General features: G+C 41.0%; 2 protein-coding genes across 2 annotated transcripts; one reads left to right on the top strand and one right to left on the bottom strand.

Annotated features, from left to right (window-relative positions):
* Positions 1–327: 327 nt before the first annotated feature.
* On the bottom strand, positions 328–8,617 carry LOC139335449 (periphilin-1). The gene is made up of 6 exons (XM_070969054.1): positions 8,381–8,617; positions 7,147–7,253; positions 6,779–6,960; positions 3,929–3,987; positions 1,584–1,877; positions 328–802 (listed from the first exon to the last, which is right to left on the bottom strand). Exons 1-6 carry the CDS (start codon positions 8,417–8,419, stop codon positions 620–622), a joined length of 864 nt encoding a protein of 287 aa, XP_070825155.1. The 5' UTR covers positions 8,420–8,617; the 3' UTR covers positions 328–619.
* Positions 8,618–10,362: 1,745 nt separating this feature from the next.
* LOC139335360 (receptor-type tyrosine-protein phosphatase V-like) lies at positions 10,363–15,345 on the top strand. Its single transcript, XM_070968918.1, has 11 exons — positions 10,363–10,434; positions 10,758–10,842; positions 12,259–12,358; positions 12,436–12,526; positions 12,626–12,702; positions 12,791–12,925; positions 13,404–13,526; positions 13,659–13,819; positions 13,914–14,049; positions 14,922–14,983; positions 15,114–15,345. Exons 2-11 carry the CDS (start codon positions 10,838–10,840, stop codon positions 15,343–15,345), a joined length of 1,122 nt encoding a protein of 373 aa, XP_070825019.1. The 5' UTR covers positions 10,363–10,434; positions 10,758–10,837.
* The last annotated feature ends 242 nt before the right edge of the window (positions 15,346–15,587 follow it).

The raw sequence follows: 15,587 nt of genomic DNA, 5'->3' as shown, positions 1-15,587 counted from the left end.
CTGTGCTGCAATTTCTTATTTATCCGCTAACAATTATGGTGATAATGATTTTTCGATGATAAGTCAGTATCAGCCATTATCAGTTGGGCTTCAGATGAAACATAAAAAGGAATCTGTACTTTTTCTTCTTTATGCAAGTCCTTCAAGCTAAAAATGTATTTTCTGCTATGATTTGATTGATGATGATTTTGTCATTAATAAGTCACTGAAAATATTTTTAACCATATAATGTTTAATGTGCTGTAAACAACATTTAATTACTGGAAAGCAATTAAGGACGCACATCAGTCACATTTTGACTAACTTTAAGCAATACAACCAGTGTATCATCAATATAACATTCAGAAAATGAGAAGCAGCATCAAATGTCAAAATCAAGCTGACAGTTTTGTCTTCATTTATCACCAGTGTTACTCAGTGCCCACCTTAAGGCCTGAACGCAGAGGGGGACTTTGTCCGGCCAGCAGGCAAGAGTGTACGAGCTTATAGCTTCAACTGCGACAGGCAAATACAAAAACACACACAAAAGCAGTGTTCGATCACCTGAAATGAAATTCTCCAACACTTTTTGCCAGTGGGATCAATGCAAGGAAGACAGCCATGACGAGTGTGTGTCTGATTAGCAAGACAGCTCCCTGGAGTCATAGTCCTCTATAAATTTCTCCATGGCCTCCACACAGCGCTTGCCAATGTCCCTGAGGTTCTCCTGCAGCGAGGACTGGATGGGACGCTCCAGGGACTGATCCTTCGCAATCAGCATCTTTGCCACAAGGCCAAACATTTCACTTTCCTGATGGTACACCTGTAAAGACAAATACATCCATGGCTTTAGGGTAAATGGGTGAGAGGGAGCAGGAAAACAGACAAATAGAGGAGAAAGTGCTGTAGGAAAAGGAGAGAGCTTAACAAATGAGATGAGTGATAAGTCGTGGAGTAACAATCTGCAGAAAAGCTCATTTTGTATGAGTTTAGTGGACATTTCTGCATCAGCTACCTGTTGCCAGACTGCCTTTTCTTGCAATGCCTCTATAATCCCGCAACCATGGTGATATGAAAAGCAAGAGGCCTTCTTTTCCGGCAAGTGGGTGGAAACACACACACACACACATACACGCACACACGCACACATTCGCTCCCTCACACAAACACGCAGCCAATGAGCAGAGCCTCATGTGACATCTGTCACATTGAAGACAGCTTTAAAGCACGTGTTGGAGTCTCCTGTGATACAGGTGAGTCGGGTTAAACGGCCTCAATCCTTTGCTCAATTAGAAAACTAATAAACACCATCAGCCACACCAAGTGATGAATATGACCTTCTTTGTCAGGTTCTGCAAACTGAAGACAATAATGACGCTCAAGTTGCCTCAGGCGCAGCATTTCAAAATTAATGTTTAGTCTACAGAAAACAAATCTTTTCTTGTCTCATGTCTCCCAGCGCTTTCCAGGATCTTTCCACTGTCACTATTTCTCTAATCCCAGCTTCTCTTATCTCTCCTCCTCCTCCTCCTCCTCCTCCTGTCTGTTTATATCTAACCCCTCTGCCACGGTGTGAGTGTGTTTGTGTAATGACACTCCTCTACCTCATCTATCTCTCTCCTCTTCTGCTGGATGGCTCTGTCTCGTGCCTCCGTCTGGCTCTCAGCTGAGGGGAGCTCGCCGTCTCTGCTTCGTTCTCTTTCTAGGCTTTTGGTCCCCCTGTAATGACACTCCTCCGCCTCATACATGTCTCTCCTCCTCTGCTGGATGGATGTATCTTGTGCCACCGTCTGGCTTGCAGTTGAAGGGAGCTCCCTGTCTCTGCTTCGTCCTCTTTCTTTGCTTTTGGTCCCTTGGTGATCTCTCTTAATGCTTTGTTTCCTGTCGCTCTGACCAACCTGCAAAACAAAAGAAAAAAAGAGTTGGACTGTAGTAATCAGAGAGTTGGCCAAAAGCATGGGTGCAAACACTGATGATGACTGAGATGCTAATGACCAAAAGATGACTACAGTGAAGTTCCACATGTCAACAAGTGAGTTAGAAATTCAGAATTTGTTCTGACTGCACGTGTATTCAAAGGCAAAACATGGAAATAAAAGTGATGTATTATGGAACAAAAGCAAACATGATACCATCTCCTCATAAACTATAGTTTACAAAGCCTTCATATATTGTGGGAACTGGCTTTATTAAAGGTCCAGTGTATAGGTTTTAGTGGCATCTAGTGGTGAGGTTGCAGACTGCAAGCAGCTGAAAACCACTTGCCTCACCCTCCCCTACGGCAGCCATGAAAAAAGAGGACCTGCTCCCTCTGTAGATATAAAGAGCTCATTCTAAGGTAACAAAAACACAACAATTCTTATTTACAGGTGATTATACACTAATGAAAACTATGAATATTAAATTGCATTTCTGCCAATAAATCCACCTCAATCCTGCACACTGGACCTTAAATGGTTTATAAATCAGTTGTTAATGATTTAGAGCTCAGGTACCTCAGAAGATTTACTGCCCATCAATGCAGCACCCACAACCCTGTATTAAAGCTGCTATAGTCAGTATTTTTCTATTTACAATGGATCAGAAAAAACCCACTGCACACTATCTTCCCAGTGCCAAAAAGGAGACAGACACAGTTAGCGACGAGGTGGAGAATGCAGAGTTGGTGGAGACCGAAAACAGAGGTAAAAGGAGAGTGAATATTGGGCTTACATTCATCAGCAAAAGATATGCCTCCAAATGAAGGTTTTTGCTCTATATCAGCTGATGAACAGGCAGCTGTTTGCTAGAAAGCTGCATTAACTTAGAGGGTGATCATTTGTCTGCAGTATGTTATGTTAGTTAATCATCGGTAAAGTGGGATATGTTTCTTTCTTCCTAATTAGCTTTCAATGTGAATTACAAGACATGAAGTAAGCCCAGAGAAGGATTCACCAGCTGAAGGGCTCTCTCACAAACTGGCAAAACACAAACTATCTACAAAGCAACATAAAGGATCATTTTAGAAAGTAGCCCCATAAAACCGAAATGCTTCATGAGAATTCTTCTGATTACATTTTGTAATGTGCTGGTTGCATAATTACCTTAATTGTGGTGGTACTTTGATACAGCTACATGATTTCAAACATATTAAAGTCATTTTGACCTAAAGAAATTATACCGAAGAGTTGAACAACATTAGTCAATGTTAGTTTTGTGTTAACAGACATTCCTGAAGCATCAACAATGATTGCTGCCTGCTGTTAGTCCTTGTATTAAAAGAGCTGTTAATCACAGATTGTACCTTTAGGCGTCATTAAAAAGCCTTTGTTATCAACAGCTTTGGTCACACTTATTAACACAACGCTGATTAGAACGCTGAAAATCTGAAACGAGCAAGTCACTCTTGGATTCCTCCTCCTCTCTTCACTTTAACTTCACTGCAGCAGTGACCAGCGGTGATTCATCATGTGCTGCTCTGCTCCTTGTTGTGTTTAGGTCAGCCAAGAAATTTATATGATCATCTGATTTCAGCCTTCTCTGCAGCACCTGGGCTGTTTGCATTACAGCTAATCCGCTCTGTGCTGTGAGCTCAAGTCTAATGAACAAACATAAACGGCATGCAAAATGTATTGGCAAATAAATCAACAGATGAACTGATGAAAATAATCGTTAGCTGCAGCCCTTACTGCTACCATGTTTAATTAGGTTGTGTGGCAAAATGGCATTTACTCCCAGCCGTCTTCAAATGTTTGTATTTGCTAATAAGGATAAAACTGTCAAAAGCTCTTAGGAATCGCATCACAATAACAACATTCAGACTGTGCCGCCCAACATAAAATCAATATTTTGGAGGTAATATTGGGTCATTCTGAGGGAACTGGTGAACCACTACATTTTCCCACATTTCATGACAAAATGGAAAACCAGGAGGGGTAAAGCAGAGCACGTTTTCTGCTTTTGAACTTACGATGAACTGCATGTCCTTGTCTCTGCTGGAGGTGGACCTTGGTAAGAAAGCTCTAGCAGCTGGGAAACAGACAAAACACACAGTCAACAACACAACATGTCCAACGGAAACACAATTATACACATTCGAAGGTCTTCTCTTTCTGTTTGCCATGCCTATAGGTAACAACAGCGTCTATAGGGGAATCTGCTGATGTTTCAAGCTTCTTCATCGTTCTCTGTTTTTATCTTTCCAGGTATCATGGTCCAAAATCAATACGTCTTTAAGCTGAGTCTGCTGATATTTGGGAATTCTGCCTTGTTATGTTGTACTGCAGTATTCTATGTGAAGCAATAGTTTTGTTATGGCTCGTTATATACTGCTGGCTAGTCTCTCCCTCTTTTTTCCTCTCACTCTCTCTCTCTCACTCTCATATACACACAAATCAGCGATGAGTCACCATCATCGCACCATCACTCAGGCACACAAAAAACCTGTTCCACACTCACACATACACAAACACACACCTCCACAGTGCTGCAGTGTGCGCACACATACAGTGCCAGAGTGCAAGGGAAGATAAAAACATACAGTACCAACAGCTCAGTTGTTAAAAACCACACAGACTACCACTTTATACCAGGAAAAGATCTGCTGAAACATGGACTTCAGTTCGTGTTAAAACCAAGGAAACGTAATCATAACAAATGCTAAACCCCTCATGTTTACTTCTTCTCACTGGCAAATGAGGAGGTAATTCTCAAGCATATAATAAATCTACCTGTAACTAAATTACAGAGTCAACATGAGACATACTGAGGCATATACTGCATAATGGCAGAACTACTATCAATTCCTTGGAACGGGCATTGGCATAATCCAAGTATTGAGTGCAGAAAAAGCTTCTTAGTGATTAGCGTTATGTAACACTGGTTTGTTGCTACCAGAGTGTGACTGCCTATCAACCAGCAGATACCACGATGCGCAAATGCCCTCCAAATATTTGTAATGCAAAGTGGTCATGAATATGTGCATGCGTGTGCCTGTGCTTGCTTATACTGCCACCCGATGGTCATTTCATAAAGTGCAGCAAATTTAAATTTGCTGTGTATCTGCACATACCACCCTACAACAAGCCTTTGAATTGCAAGATTAAACACGTGCTCTTCTCCAGAGCTTCTAGAGATGTTATGGACTATGGTCAGTGTATGGACAGTGAGAGGGACTCAGAGTGTAAACATCTGGATATCTGCGTGGATAAATAAGTTGAGTTGCATATTTTGCAAGCTTCAACAAAAAAAACCTGGATTTTTGAACAGAAACAGCCAATTGTGGTATGCTCAGTAGGAAGCGGGTAATTGAGGTTGTCCTCTTGTCTGTTTTGGATCATGCCTCCACATTTAAACCCCTAGATTCAGCTCATCACTGCACCCTAAGATTGCTACTGGTGATAGTTCTTCTACTCATCACTGGATCTTGCATGAAAAGGTTGTGGGGCCGTCTGTAACAGTAAGATGTGACAGGCACTGGTTTCTATTTATCTATAGAGCCCTGAATGGCAACATGCCATCATACATTATTTCCTCATTAAACTGGTCCCAGAGTTTTTATTTGACCTGCTTAAGGGATTGCCTGATGCCCCAAGTCCAGCATGAAAACACTCAATTTGGGAAAACTTCTTTTAGATTACAAACTCCTCCACTCAGTGTAATTGTTCTGTTGTTGTTTTTCTCTAATTATTTTGGTGTTTGTTACTCTTGACATCAGTGGAAATAAGGGCATGCCCTGAATAAATCCTCCAGATTTAAATAGAGTTTGAATGAATACATGCTCAGAAATAAAAGAGGTGTAAAAAGTAACATGAGCATTTTATTCAGTTTGTAGTTTTGGAACTGTGTCAGGGGGTTATTTGTTTATGTGATTTGTGGTGTAATAAAAAAATAATAAACTCAATTATAATGTATAATGTGCTTCTGTTATTGTCTTTAAGCACTTCAAGCTAGTTTGGCTCTGCCAACAGCACAACATCCACCTACCGGCATCTATAAAACTCTGTTTATTTCATTTTATTCTGTAGAAAAAAAGTGTAAAAACAACAAGTAAACAGTGGTTTATGTGGCAAATTGTTTCTTTCACTTCCTGGTTCTCGGGCAGTGTCTCACTGGCAGAACAGTGTCTACTCCTCTGGGAAAGCTTTTCATTAGATTGTGGGTCCTTGTTCTGACTCAAATTTTCACTCTTTAGGTCCAGTGTGCTTATAAATGGACCAAAGCAACTCATATCTATCATAAATACCACTACATCTCTGTGTGTACTGATACTGTAGGTGAGTGGAAAGCTATTTTGACATGTGAAAAGTGCTACTTTTGATATACATAAAGCACAGGTATGCAGGAATAATATAATGGTATGCTCGATGTGCATTTTCTTTTCACAGCGGGTCTTTTTCACAGCAGACATTTTGACATGTCATAGTAGGAAAAGCACAGTTGTTACTAATAACATCAACGATGGAATTCAGGCATCATTCATTTCATTATTCACACCTGTGCTTTTCCTGCTGTGGCAGAACCCTGCAGTGAAAATGGCCGTTGCGCTCCTTCATCGCTTTGGAGGACTCATTTGCCCAAAATATTCAAGTAGCACTGCAATAGTTTTAATGCTGCTGTCTGTGCCGCCACGTAACCTCACCAACTCACAATCTTCCTGGCGATCTAGGAACTAAAATCCCAGTTGTGTGTATGTGCTGTTGCATTGACTTTGCATGGGACTTGAGATGCATAAGGCCTATAAAAATCTATTCATCTATTTCTAAATGTTCACGAGTAGATCAGTGGAAGGTGTGTGTGACTGCTGCAGACGAGAACTTACTGTTCCCATCAGGGCTCTCTCTCTCCTCATACCGCTCCTTCTCCTGCTCTCGTGCCCTCTTCCTCAGTGCGATGTGCTGAAGTTTAGGCTGGAAATGATATCTCCGGTGGAAGTAAGCCCGGGGGTGGAAGTGGTGGTACCTCTGGCTGCCAAAGCCAGGCTTGTGGAAGGAGCAGTCATCGCTTGGAAAACAGCATCAATTGAGAGGAAAAGCTGTCAGAGCGGCGACAATCGCCCTCGACCTCATCATCGATATCTTGCAGGTAACTCAGTACAAAAAGTCAATTATTGCAATCACGTGGAAAGAGAACACAGTGCGAGGAACACAAAGTACAAAGCGCTCAATGTTCTCGAGCTGTCAAGCTTACCGAGGTCTGGAGAATCGCCCCCCCGCAGACTTCGATCTGTAAGAATTAGATGTCCATTCCCTCTGCCTAGATGGACTTTGCACTCTTCTGATATGCCTCTTCTCATCCTGAATCAACATGGATAAACCAACTTATCCCACTGTGATTCTTTACAAAGACGGCAGAACAGTCGTAGAGTCTAAACAGCAGGATGAACCTGAGTGGGAGACGCAGAGCTGATGGGCCTCTTGACGACTTGAATATAGTGTCAGACAAAGCACTGGAAGGCCACGAAATCTAATTTATATCTGCTTGATGTAAACTCTGAGCATCAGGAGAGAAACCTATTCCTGAACCACACGCATCCAAGATAACAACAGAGACGAGAGTCAAATGATGTTTCCAAAAATAGTCTCACACGCACTTACACATACTTTCATTATAGAGTCTCCTGTGTGTGAAACTGGGGTAAAATAAAATATATTGTTATGACTCAGTTTCTTGAACATAAGCGTGTTTGGTGCTCAACGGTATACACAACCACCAGATCATTATTATATTTCAGTGTCTGTGTGTAACCCAGCGGTGCCCTCATGTGCTTAAAATGACTTTTTTTTATCCTCCTGTGGTCTTACTTTAATACAACCCTGACAACAAAAGAATCAGGATGCTGTATAAAACATAAATAAAACAGAATGTGATAACTTGCTAATCCTTTTTGACATATACTCAATTGAAAACCGCACAAAGAAAATGTATTTAACTTTTTACCTCATCAGTTTCACTGATTTTGTAAATATATGCTTATTCTGAGTTTGACAGGACAGGGACAGGAGTGTAGGGGAGCTCTTCGCTAAACAAAGTTCATTTGCAAACGATTGCATATTTATGTTTAACACAGCATCCCTTCTCTTTTGGAATCGGGTTGATTGCTCTGTTATTACATATGCATCATATTCATACTGACACAGGAAGTACTTAGATCCTTCAGTAAAAGTGCTAATACCACACTGTAAAAATACTATTGCAAATTAAAGTCAAAAATATTACAGAACTTAAAGTGTTAAAGTGTAATCCGGAAAACGTACCAGTACTGTCTTATATGATGAGTTGATTATTATTTTTGTTACTATTATAACTGCAGTTACTGTTGGTGTCCTTCCTGGACATTAGTTCATAATTCAGATGACTAAAAGCAGCAGGTCACGTGAGTTCAGTGAAGCGGCAGCTCCTCGCTCCAGGAAATGGTCTTTACCTTGCTTTGATATGCGTCCTGCGGTGGTATATCATCCATTTCTGTCTCTTTGCAGCCTTGTCTGATCTGTGTCAATGACACGCGAACTTTATTTCTCCCTCGACTCCAACAGACCAGGAAGCACGTGCGACCTGTCAAAATGCTCTCTTCCGTTCACCTGGAGAGTGAATTTGTCTCTCTCCTCGCTGTTTGTGACTTCACAGCCTTTTGACACGTTCCAAGGCTTCCGCTTTGAGTTGGAAATCTCACAACAACAACAACAACTAGTTTTCTTCGGTTTCCGCAGAAAATAATGAAACATTTTACTTCCTTTTTCTAAAGCCACCCAATCAGATTCCACTGCGGCCACAGCGGCTTATAAAAAATAGCATGACGCCTGTCCACAGAGCACGCGCAGGCGCAGTCCAGTACGTGCGCTGTCACCTGTACACCTTTGTGTTACAGCCGCGTGACTGTTTAATCAAATGATGGCGCATTTCAGCAGGGGAGCAGAGAATATATGTCCTCTAGAAGAAATGAGTTTGACCTATGATCGGTGGTGGAATGTAACGAAGTACTTTTACTAAAGTACTGTTCTTGAGTCTAAATTTGAGGTACTTGTACTTAGAGTATTTCCATTTTATGCAACATTACACATCTGCTCCACTACACCTCAGAGGCAAATACTGTACATTTTACTCCACTACTTTAGTCTGGCAGCTTTAGTTACTTCTCAAATAATATGTCATATTTCACATTCTGTCCACTGAAAACCATGTATCTCCATCAAACGTTCACATACGATAACCAAACACTGACAGGAAGCGTTATACTGCACAATGAGTACAGGACTTTTTAAATGCAGGACTTTTACGTAGTGGGATATTTTCACGATGTGCTGTAAGAACTTTAGTCCATGCACCACTGCCTCTGCCTCTTATTATTACTCAAGGACATCCTGAAAGACTCCGATGGTCCCCAAATCTCAGTTTGTTGCTAAGAGACTCCCCAAGTGTGTATTACAAATATCAATGAAATCTAAACTATGAAACATACTGTATATACAATCATTTTTATTATCGTAAAAGCTGTACCAGGGCACTTTTTTTTTTTTTTTTGGAGAAAATGCCTTCTTACACAATAAGATTACGATGCAAACAAAGAATTTTTCTCACATGCGAGAGCACACATTTGACAGATTGCCCTTAAATCATCATATAAAGAGCAATAACTTTATTGCTCTTTATATGATGATTAAAAAAGAGCATCTTTCTCTGTACATCTTTAACAATTCGTTTTGAGTATCATGACTGTAACACTGTAATATGTTTTCAAAAGTAAAAAAAAAAAAAAACACATGAAAATGAACATTTTACCTCACTAATCGTCCCAGTGAAAGAGGTTGTCTCATAAATCGTAATTCAGACGTGTTCACAAGTCTGTTCCAAAATCAAATCACCTCACATTTATCTCCTCTCCCCCTGACAGACACAAGGATTTCATTTACAAGATTAAAGCAGCACCACAAAGACCTGCATATGGTCACAATAAACTCCAGCTGTCTGACAAAGACATTTGGCCTTTAGTCATCACATGCTGAATCATTTACAATAAACCATGAAACTTGCTGCAGTTTATGGGTTAAATCTCACATATTTCTGTATACGACAACAGACATTTGCGATGCATCGTGTCAGCAGGGATGCTCACTGATGCATCAGCGTTTCAAAGGCTCTTCAGGAGTGAATGAATGAATAAATCACGACTCCAGTCTCAGTTACAGGAACTCTCAGGCCAAACATGAACGCCACAACTAGTACAGTTCAGGAAAAGAAGTACAAAGAAAATGTGAGGCCATCATGTAAGGATATCCTTCTCATAGGTTTAGTGTTCCTCACTCCACCCACTGTCTCCACCCATCACACCTCCTCCTCCTCCTCCTCCCTGGAGAGAGACACTGGGAGAGAGAGTATTATAAACCAGACACTTCTGACATGACTGGGACCAGTGCGGTGCTGTCCTCGCTCCCTTCAGCCCGTGGCAGGCTTCACTCCGTCAGAGGCCTGCTCAGAGAGGTAATCCTGAAACAAACAAGTTATACTGACGCTGTCTGTTTTGTCCGTCTGCTGTTGGTGTTTGGGGTTGAGAACTTGCTGGGGCAGATTTTCTTTCTGGTCGGGTCGGTTTTGCTTAATGTTCTGTGTAAATGTTGGGCTGTGTGGATGTGTTTTCTGGTGTCACATACCTCTGCTCAGAAGGCGAAATTCCTTTTTAACAATTAGGGGGAGGGGAAACCAGAAGGCAGACAAAATGCTGTTAGCTTTTCACTTTTTTTTTGCTTCATCACTTCTCCATTGATTTAATTTCATTTGATAAAACTTGACTTTGTTTGAGGCAGGATTTGCTGTCTTCCTGTCACCCATCAACAAACTGAGTGCCACTGGATTTGTGCTCAAAGTACGAGGTTGAGGAAAAGACATGAGGTAAGGACACACTTCCTTGTACCATCATGAGAATGTGCTTGAAGCATTAAGCTCATGGTAATCTATATATATTTTTTTTTTTTTTGTTTTGCCATTGTCAGCAAAACCGTGGACAGAATAAAACCAACAATGCTTTAGTTCATCTCTCAGTATTTTATAGCTTCCCTGAGATTTTAATCTCTATCACAAATGTACACTCGGTTTATTAGCAAGAACTAATGTAGTCTGGTAATGTTTTTTTTTTTTCTGAAACTGTTTCAGAGAGGTGATGATTGATTTTAAGGACGTAGGTTTTGGTTTTTTTTGCATTATGCTGACAGGCGTTTCTATTAATTTGCCCACGCTATTCATACTAGTGAAGGAAGGCTGAATAAGAGAAACACCTCTCTGCTGTAATACAGTTAAAAAGGAGACATAATTTCCTAAAGCAGCTGGACACTGTGGATTTTAGAAAATATTGAATTAAAAAAATATATTATATTAATTTTCAACTTCAAATTGGGTGCGTCAGTGTTAATAACAGCGGGCTGGTGGAAAATAATTGCAGTGCTCCTGGTCACTGTTATGGAAGAACATGTCAGCCGGTGCAACGCTGTGAATCATTAATAAACTATATCCAGCTTTGGCCACACAGTGAACACTTTCATTTTTTTTTTTTTAAATAGAAGTTAATCATTTTTGAACATTTTAGTTTTCAGAAAGAAACTAACCCATGATGAAATTAAAGGCATACAAATATAAAACAGGGATAGAAAATAAGTGTAAAATAAGATGGAGAATAAAACCCAACTGCTAATAACAGTAAAATCAAGATAGAATAAGGATGAAAATAAAGTTAATAAAACCAAAGTGTGTATACATAATAAAGAGACAAAATGAATGTATTCTGTGCAGCAAAGCGTTTTAAATTACACACTCATCTTTACCCTGAAAGGATTTCAGGTTCCCAGATCTTAAGGATCACAACTCTTCATTATAAAATATGATGATATGTTTGCTGTTTCTCTCAACCACAAATCATACACGGACTCAGCTTTTCTCTGAGCCTGAGGAACATTTTATAAGACTTTGTCTGACGTTGACCGAACAATGTCATCCCAGACCTCATCTTCATTCCTCGTTCTTCAGCCACCTCCTCCACCCATGCCTGTTTAAGTCCTGCAGAGTTCAACAGAGCTCTGTTATGTAGGATCTGATTAGAAAAAAAAAAATCATTTATTGCCTCCTCCATTTGTTGCCAAACTTGATGCAAGGAAGCAGCTCATAATCACACAGTGAATAATTATTGGGATCAATTAATTTTATTTATTTATTTATTTATTTTAATTTGTTGACAATGACAAAAACATAGAACACCATCAGATTTATCCTCATTGTCTGACTGCATCATTGATGTAACGCCGCCATGTTTCACAGGGTGCAAACGTATTCAAGAGCTCAAATTCTGCAGGAGTTTCACTTCCGATACCAGGAGCTCGCAGCCAATGACAACAGAGGCTTTAAACAGGAGTTTGAGGTAACTTGTTTCTTTAAAAACTGAGCTTGGATCAGATTTCTGATGGGTGAAGCTAAAAGTGTTTGTCATGTGTGAAGGAGCTGAATGACGTAGGCAGAGACCTCACCACCAGAGTGGGGGACTCACAGGCCAACAGAGAAAAGAACAGATACCCCTACATTTTACCATGTAAGTACAAAACTCATTATGCCAGAGCAGACCTGTGTGGCAACATTTGGGACTTTAATTTGTCTTTTTTCTTCATTTTCTGACCACATCTTCTTATAGACGACCACTGTCGGGTGAGGCTGTCCACTCAAAACTCCGATCCATACTCTGACTACATCAACGCAAATTTTGTCCCTGTAAGAGCTCAGTTCATCATGTCCATCATGTCCATCAGTCTGTCTTCCTGTCTGTCTGCATTTGCTCATGACCTGTGTCTGTGTTCAGGGTGGAGGATCAGAAAGAGACTTCATCTGCACCCAGGGTCCTTTGCACAACACCGTGGCAGACTTCTGGAGGATGGTGTGGGAGCAAAACGTCAGGATAATCGTCATGGTGACAGCTCTGAAACACAAGAGCACAGTGAGAAAGACACTTTGTGTGTATATGTGTGTGTGCGTGTGTGCGTGTTGCATGCTAATACTTCTGATTGCTCTGATCACATATTTCTAGCCAAGAGTCAGATGAGCAGATTGAGGACATCTCTGTACGCTCAATATGAAGCCACAGCCAGGAGATGGTTAGCTTAGCTATAAGCTAGCCTGGCTCATGACTGTCCTCCCATGATGAACAAGATCTTTAGTTATTCAGATATCCAAAAAAGATGTTTATGCTGCAACACTGCAATGCTCTGATGTTCACTAATCAACAAAACAAATTCAACGTTACATAAGTTTATAGACTATATACTTTATCACACCATGTAAACACCCTGACACTGAGTGTCTTTTGCAGTTCCTCCATGCCAACGATAAGTCTTTTGGTTGTGGCCTATTGGACATTAAGTGTTGTTTTTACCTCACAAATCCTTTCACTTTGTCTCTTATTTCTATCCGTGCAGGTGCTGTGTGAGAAGTATTGGCCTCTGGAACAAGGGACAGTTTATCATGGACTGATCCAAGTGACGACTGTGAGCCGTAAACAAGGTCCAGATTATTTTATCACCACCATTAACCTCAGACAGGTGAGCAAAAGACACATCTCTCTTGTGCTTCGGCGCCTTTAAACGGCTGCTGTTGGCTTCTGTGTGCGGTGACTGCACCAGTAATCGAAGAAGTTCTTGCTGTTGGATTTAAGGAATGTGTTTGTGCTGCAGAGAGACTGTCCAACGGACAGGACAGTCACACACTACTACTATCCTTCCTGGCCGGATAGGGGCACCCCTACTGACCCATCCTCACTCTGCGCCTTCACTGAGCATGTGCGGCAGAGTTTGGAAGCCATTCCTCGCCTGGGGCCGGCTGTGGTGCACTGCAGGTCTGACCTTCAGCCCACCGCCCTCTCCTTCAGGAAACACCTCTTGTGTTAATGAGACGCTGTTTAAAGTCAGTCCTCTGTTTCTGTGTTTCAGTGCAGGCGTTGGCCGTTCAGGGACATTTGTGGCATTGTTGTGGCTGATGCAGCTGTGTGCGAGGGGCATCCGGCCTGATGTCCGGGCGGCTGTGGAGGATCTGCGGCTACATCGAATGTGGATGGTCCAGAATCTGGTTAGTCCAGTACTAACATTCATCTTAAGCAGCAATATTACAGCTAAACGTCCTATGTTGAACTTTTTGTACTGACAGTGAAATGTACTTTAAGTATCAAAACTTAAAGTACTCGAAGCAAAATGGCACCATTCCAACTGTTTTGTTTAACGTCTGACTAGGTAAACATGAATGTAGTGAGACTAATCATACTGTATTGTCCTGAGAAATGTAGTAGAGCAAGTAGCAGAAAACTGAAATTCTCAAAAAGTATATTAACATTTTATAATGTATATATTATTAATAATATGTATAATTTATTAATACGAATATTTTAATATTTTCCACCACTGCTTGCTGCATAATTCTGCTTATTTAAAACATGCCTCAAATAGACCATATACCTGTGTAGACTGTAGTAAAAGTGTATTTAAATGCATCCCTGCATCTCCTCTTTCTGACACTCATAATCTGTCATCTCTGTTACAGTTGTGCCAAATCATATTGTTCAGATTAATATCTGTATCATTTTTAAAATGATTAGAAAAATCATATAGTGATAATGACATCGCTCCAGCTTGTTGACATTACGATGCCGTTACACAACAAGCACGGCTAAAAGCAAGTGGTTCAATTACAGATGATGATCAGATGTAAGAAACCACAGTAATATGTGAGGAGAGCTCAACAGCTATGCGAGCTCTACACAAAAATGTCTTTCAGTATTTTGTCAAATTGTCAACATTATTACTGTATAAATACCCTGAAATATAGTAACATTATCTTATGGGCATATCACCCAGCCCTGATCTCCATAAACACTGTGCTCTACTGTTTGCTGTGAATAAGATGAAGCATCCTCATTACCTGCTCGTTTCTTTGTGTGTATTCAGGAGCAGTACATATTTGTTTATCAGAGTCTGCTGCTCTGGCTCAGCAGAGGAACCTCAGCATGGTGAGAATGCAGAAATAAGCCCCCAGTGAGCACCAACACACATCAGATCCAGTTTCAGCACAGGCAGCGAATTATTATTCATTGTAACGTATGATGGCGTTTTAATTAGGTGTCTTCTCTTTCCCAGCAGGCCACAAAGTCGGGGAGTCAGTTCAAATATTAACCATGGAGTTCAGGATCGACCCCACAGCTCCTCAGCACGGGGAAACCGAGCGGGGAGGAGGAGACATCACCATCATCGACAGACAACTCCGTCAGACCAACCACAGAACGCAGTGCAGCAGATTTTACACCCCGGGAACCTACTGAGGAGGTTACTGCCTTCCTCGTCACTCTTTAATTCAGGCTCACACACCTCCTGAGCTCACACGCTGTAGAGCTGATAATACAAACAGGCAAGACACTGCTGGGTACAAAGGAAAATGCCCTCAAACGACATCTGAGAAGGAAGAGGGTGTAGAAATAATGCCTTGTACGCCGCATGACGACAGGCCCTGCAAGCAGAAAACTGGCCTGACAACATGCAAATGAGTCCTGATGAAGAAACCACAGACGCAGCAGTTTGTTTTGTTACCAGAAGGGAAAATTAAGGAAAGAACCAGCT

Source organism: Chaetodon trifascialis, chromosome 8 (assembly GCF_039877785.1).
Source record: "Chaetodon trifascialis isolate fChaTrf1 chromosome 8, fChaTrf1.hap1, whole genome shotgun sequence".
In the NCBI taxonomy this organism is placed as follows: domain Eukaryota; kingdom Metazoa; phylum Chordata; class Actinopteri; order Chaetodontiformes; family Chaetodontidae; genus Chaetodon; species Chaetodon trifascialis.
The sequence above is the reverse complement of the archived record's forward strand: the minus strand, read 5'-3'. Positions and strand labels throughout refer to the sequence as shown.

What these genes read in the sequence shown, in the direction of transcription:
- LOC139335449 (XM_070969054.1), bottom strand. Translation starts at nt 8,419, where the DNA reads ATGGATGATATACCACCGCAGGACGCATATCAAAGCAAG. An exon ending in AGAGAGCCCTGATGGGAACA is followed by an intron (nt 3,988 to 6,778) that starts GTAAGTTCTCGT and finishes TCTGTTTCCCAG; the next exon opens with CTGCTAGAGCTTTCTTACCA. An exon ending in ACAAGGACATGCAGTTCATC is followed by an intron (nt 1,878 to 3,928) that starts GTAAGTTCAAAA and finishes TTTGTTTTGCAG; the next exon opens with GTTGGTCAGAGCGACAGGAA.
- LOC139335360 (XM_070968918.1), top strand. An exon ending in GCTTTAAACAGGAGTTTGAG is followed by an intron (nt 12,359 to 12,435) that starts GTAACTTGTTTC and finishes TCATGTGTGAAG; the next exon opens with GAGCTGAATGACGTAGGCAG. An exon ending in CCACCATTAACCTCAGACAG is followed by an intron (nt 13,527 to 13,658) that starts GTGAGCAAAAGA and finishes TTTGTGCTGCAG; the next exon opens with AGAGACTGTCCAACGGACAG.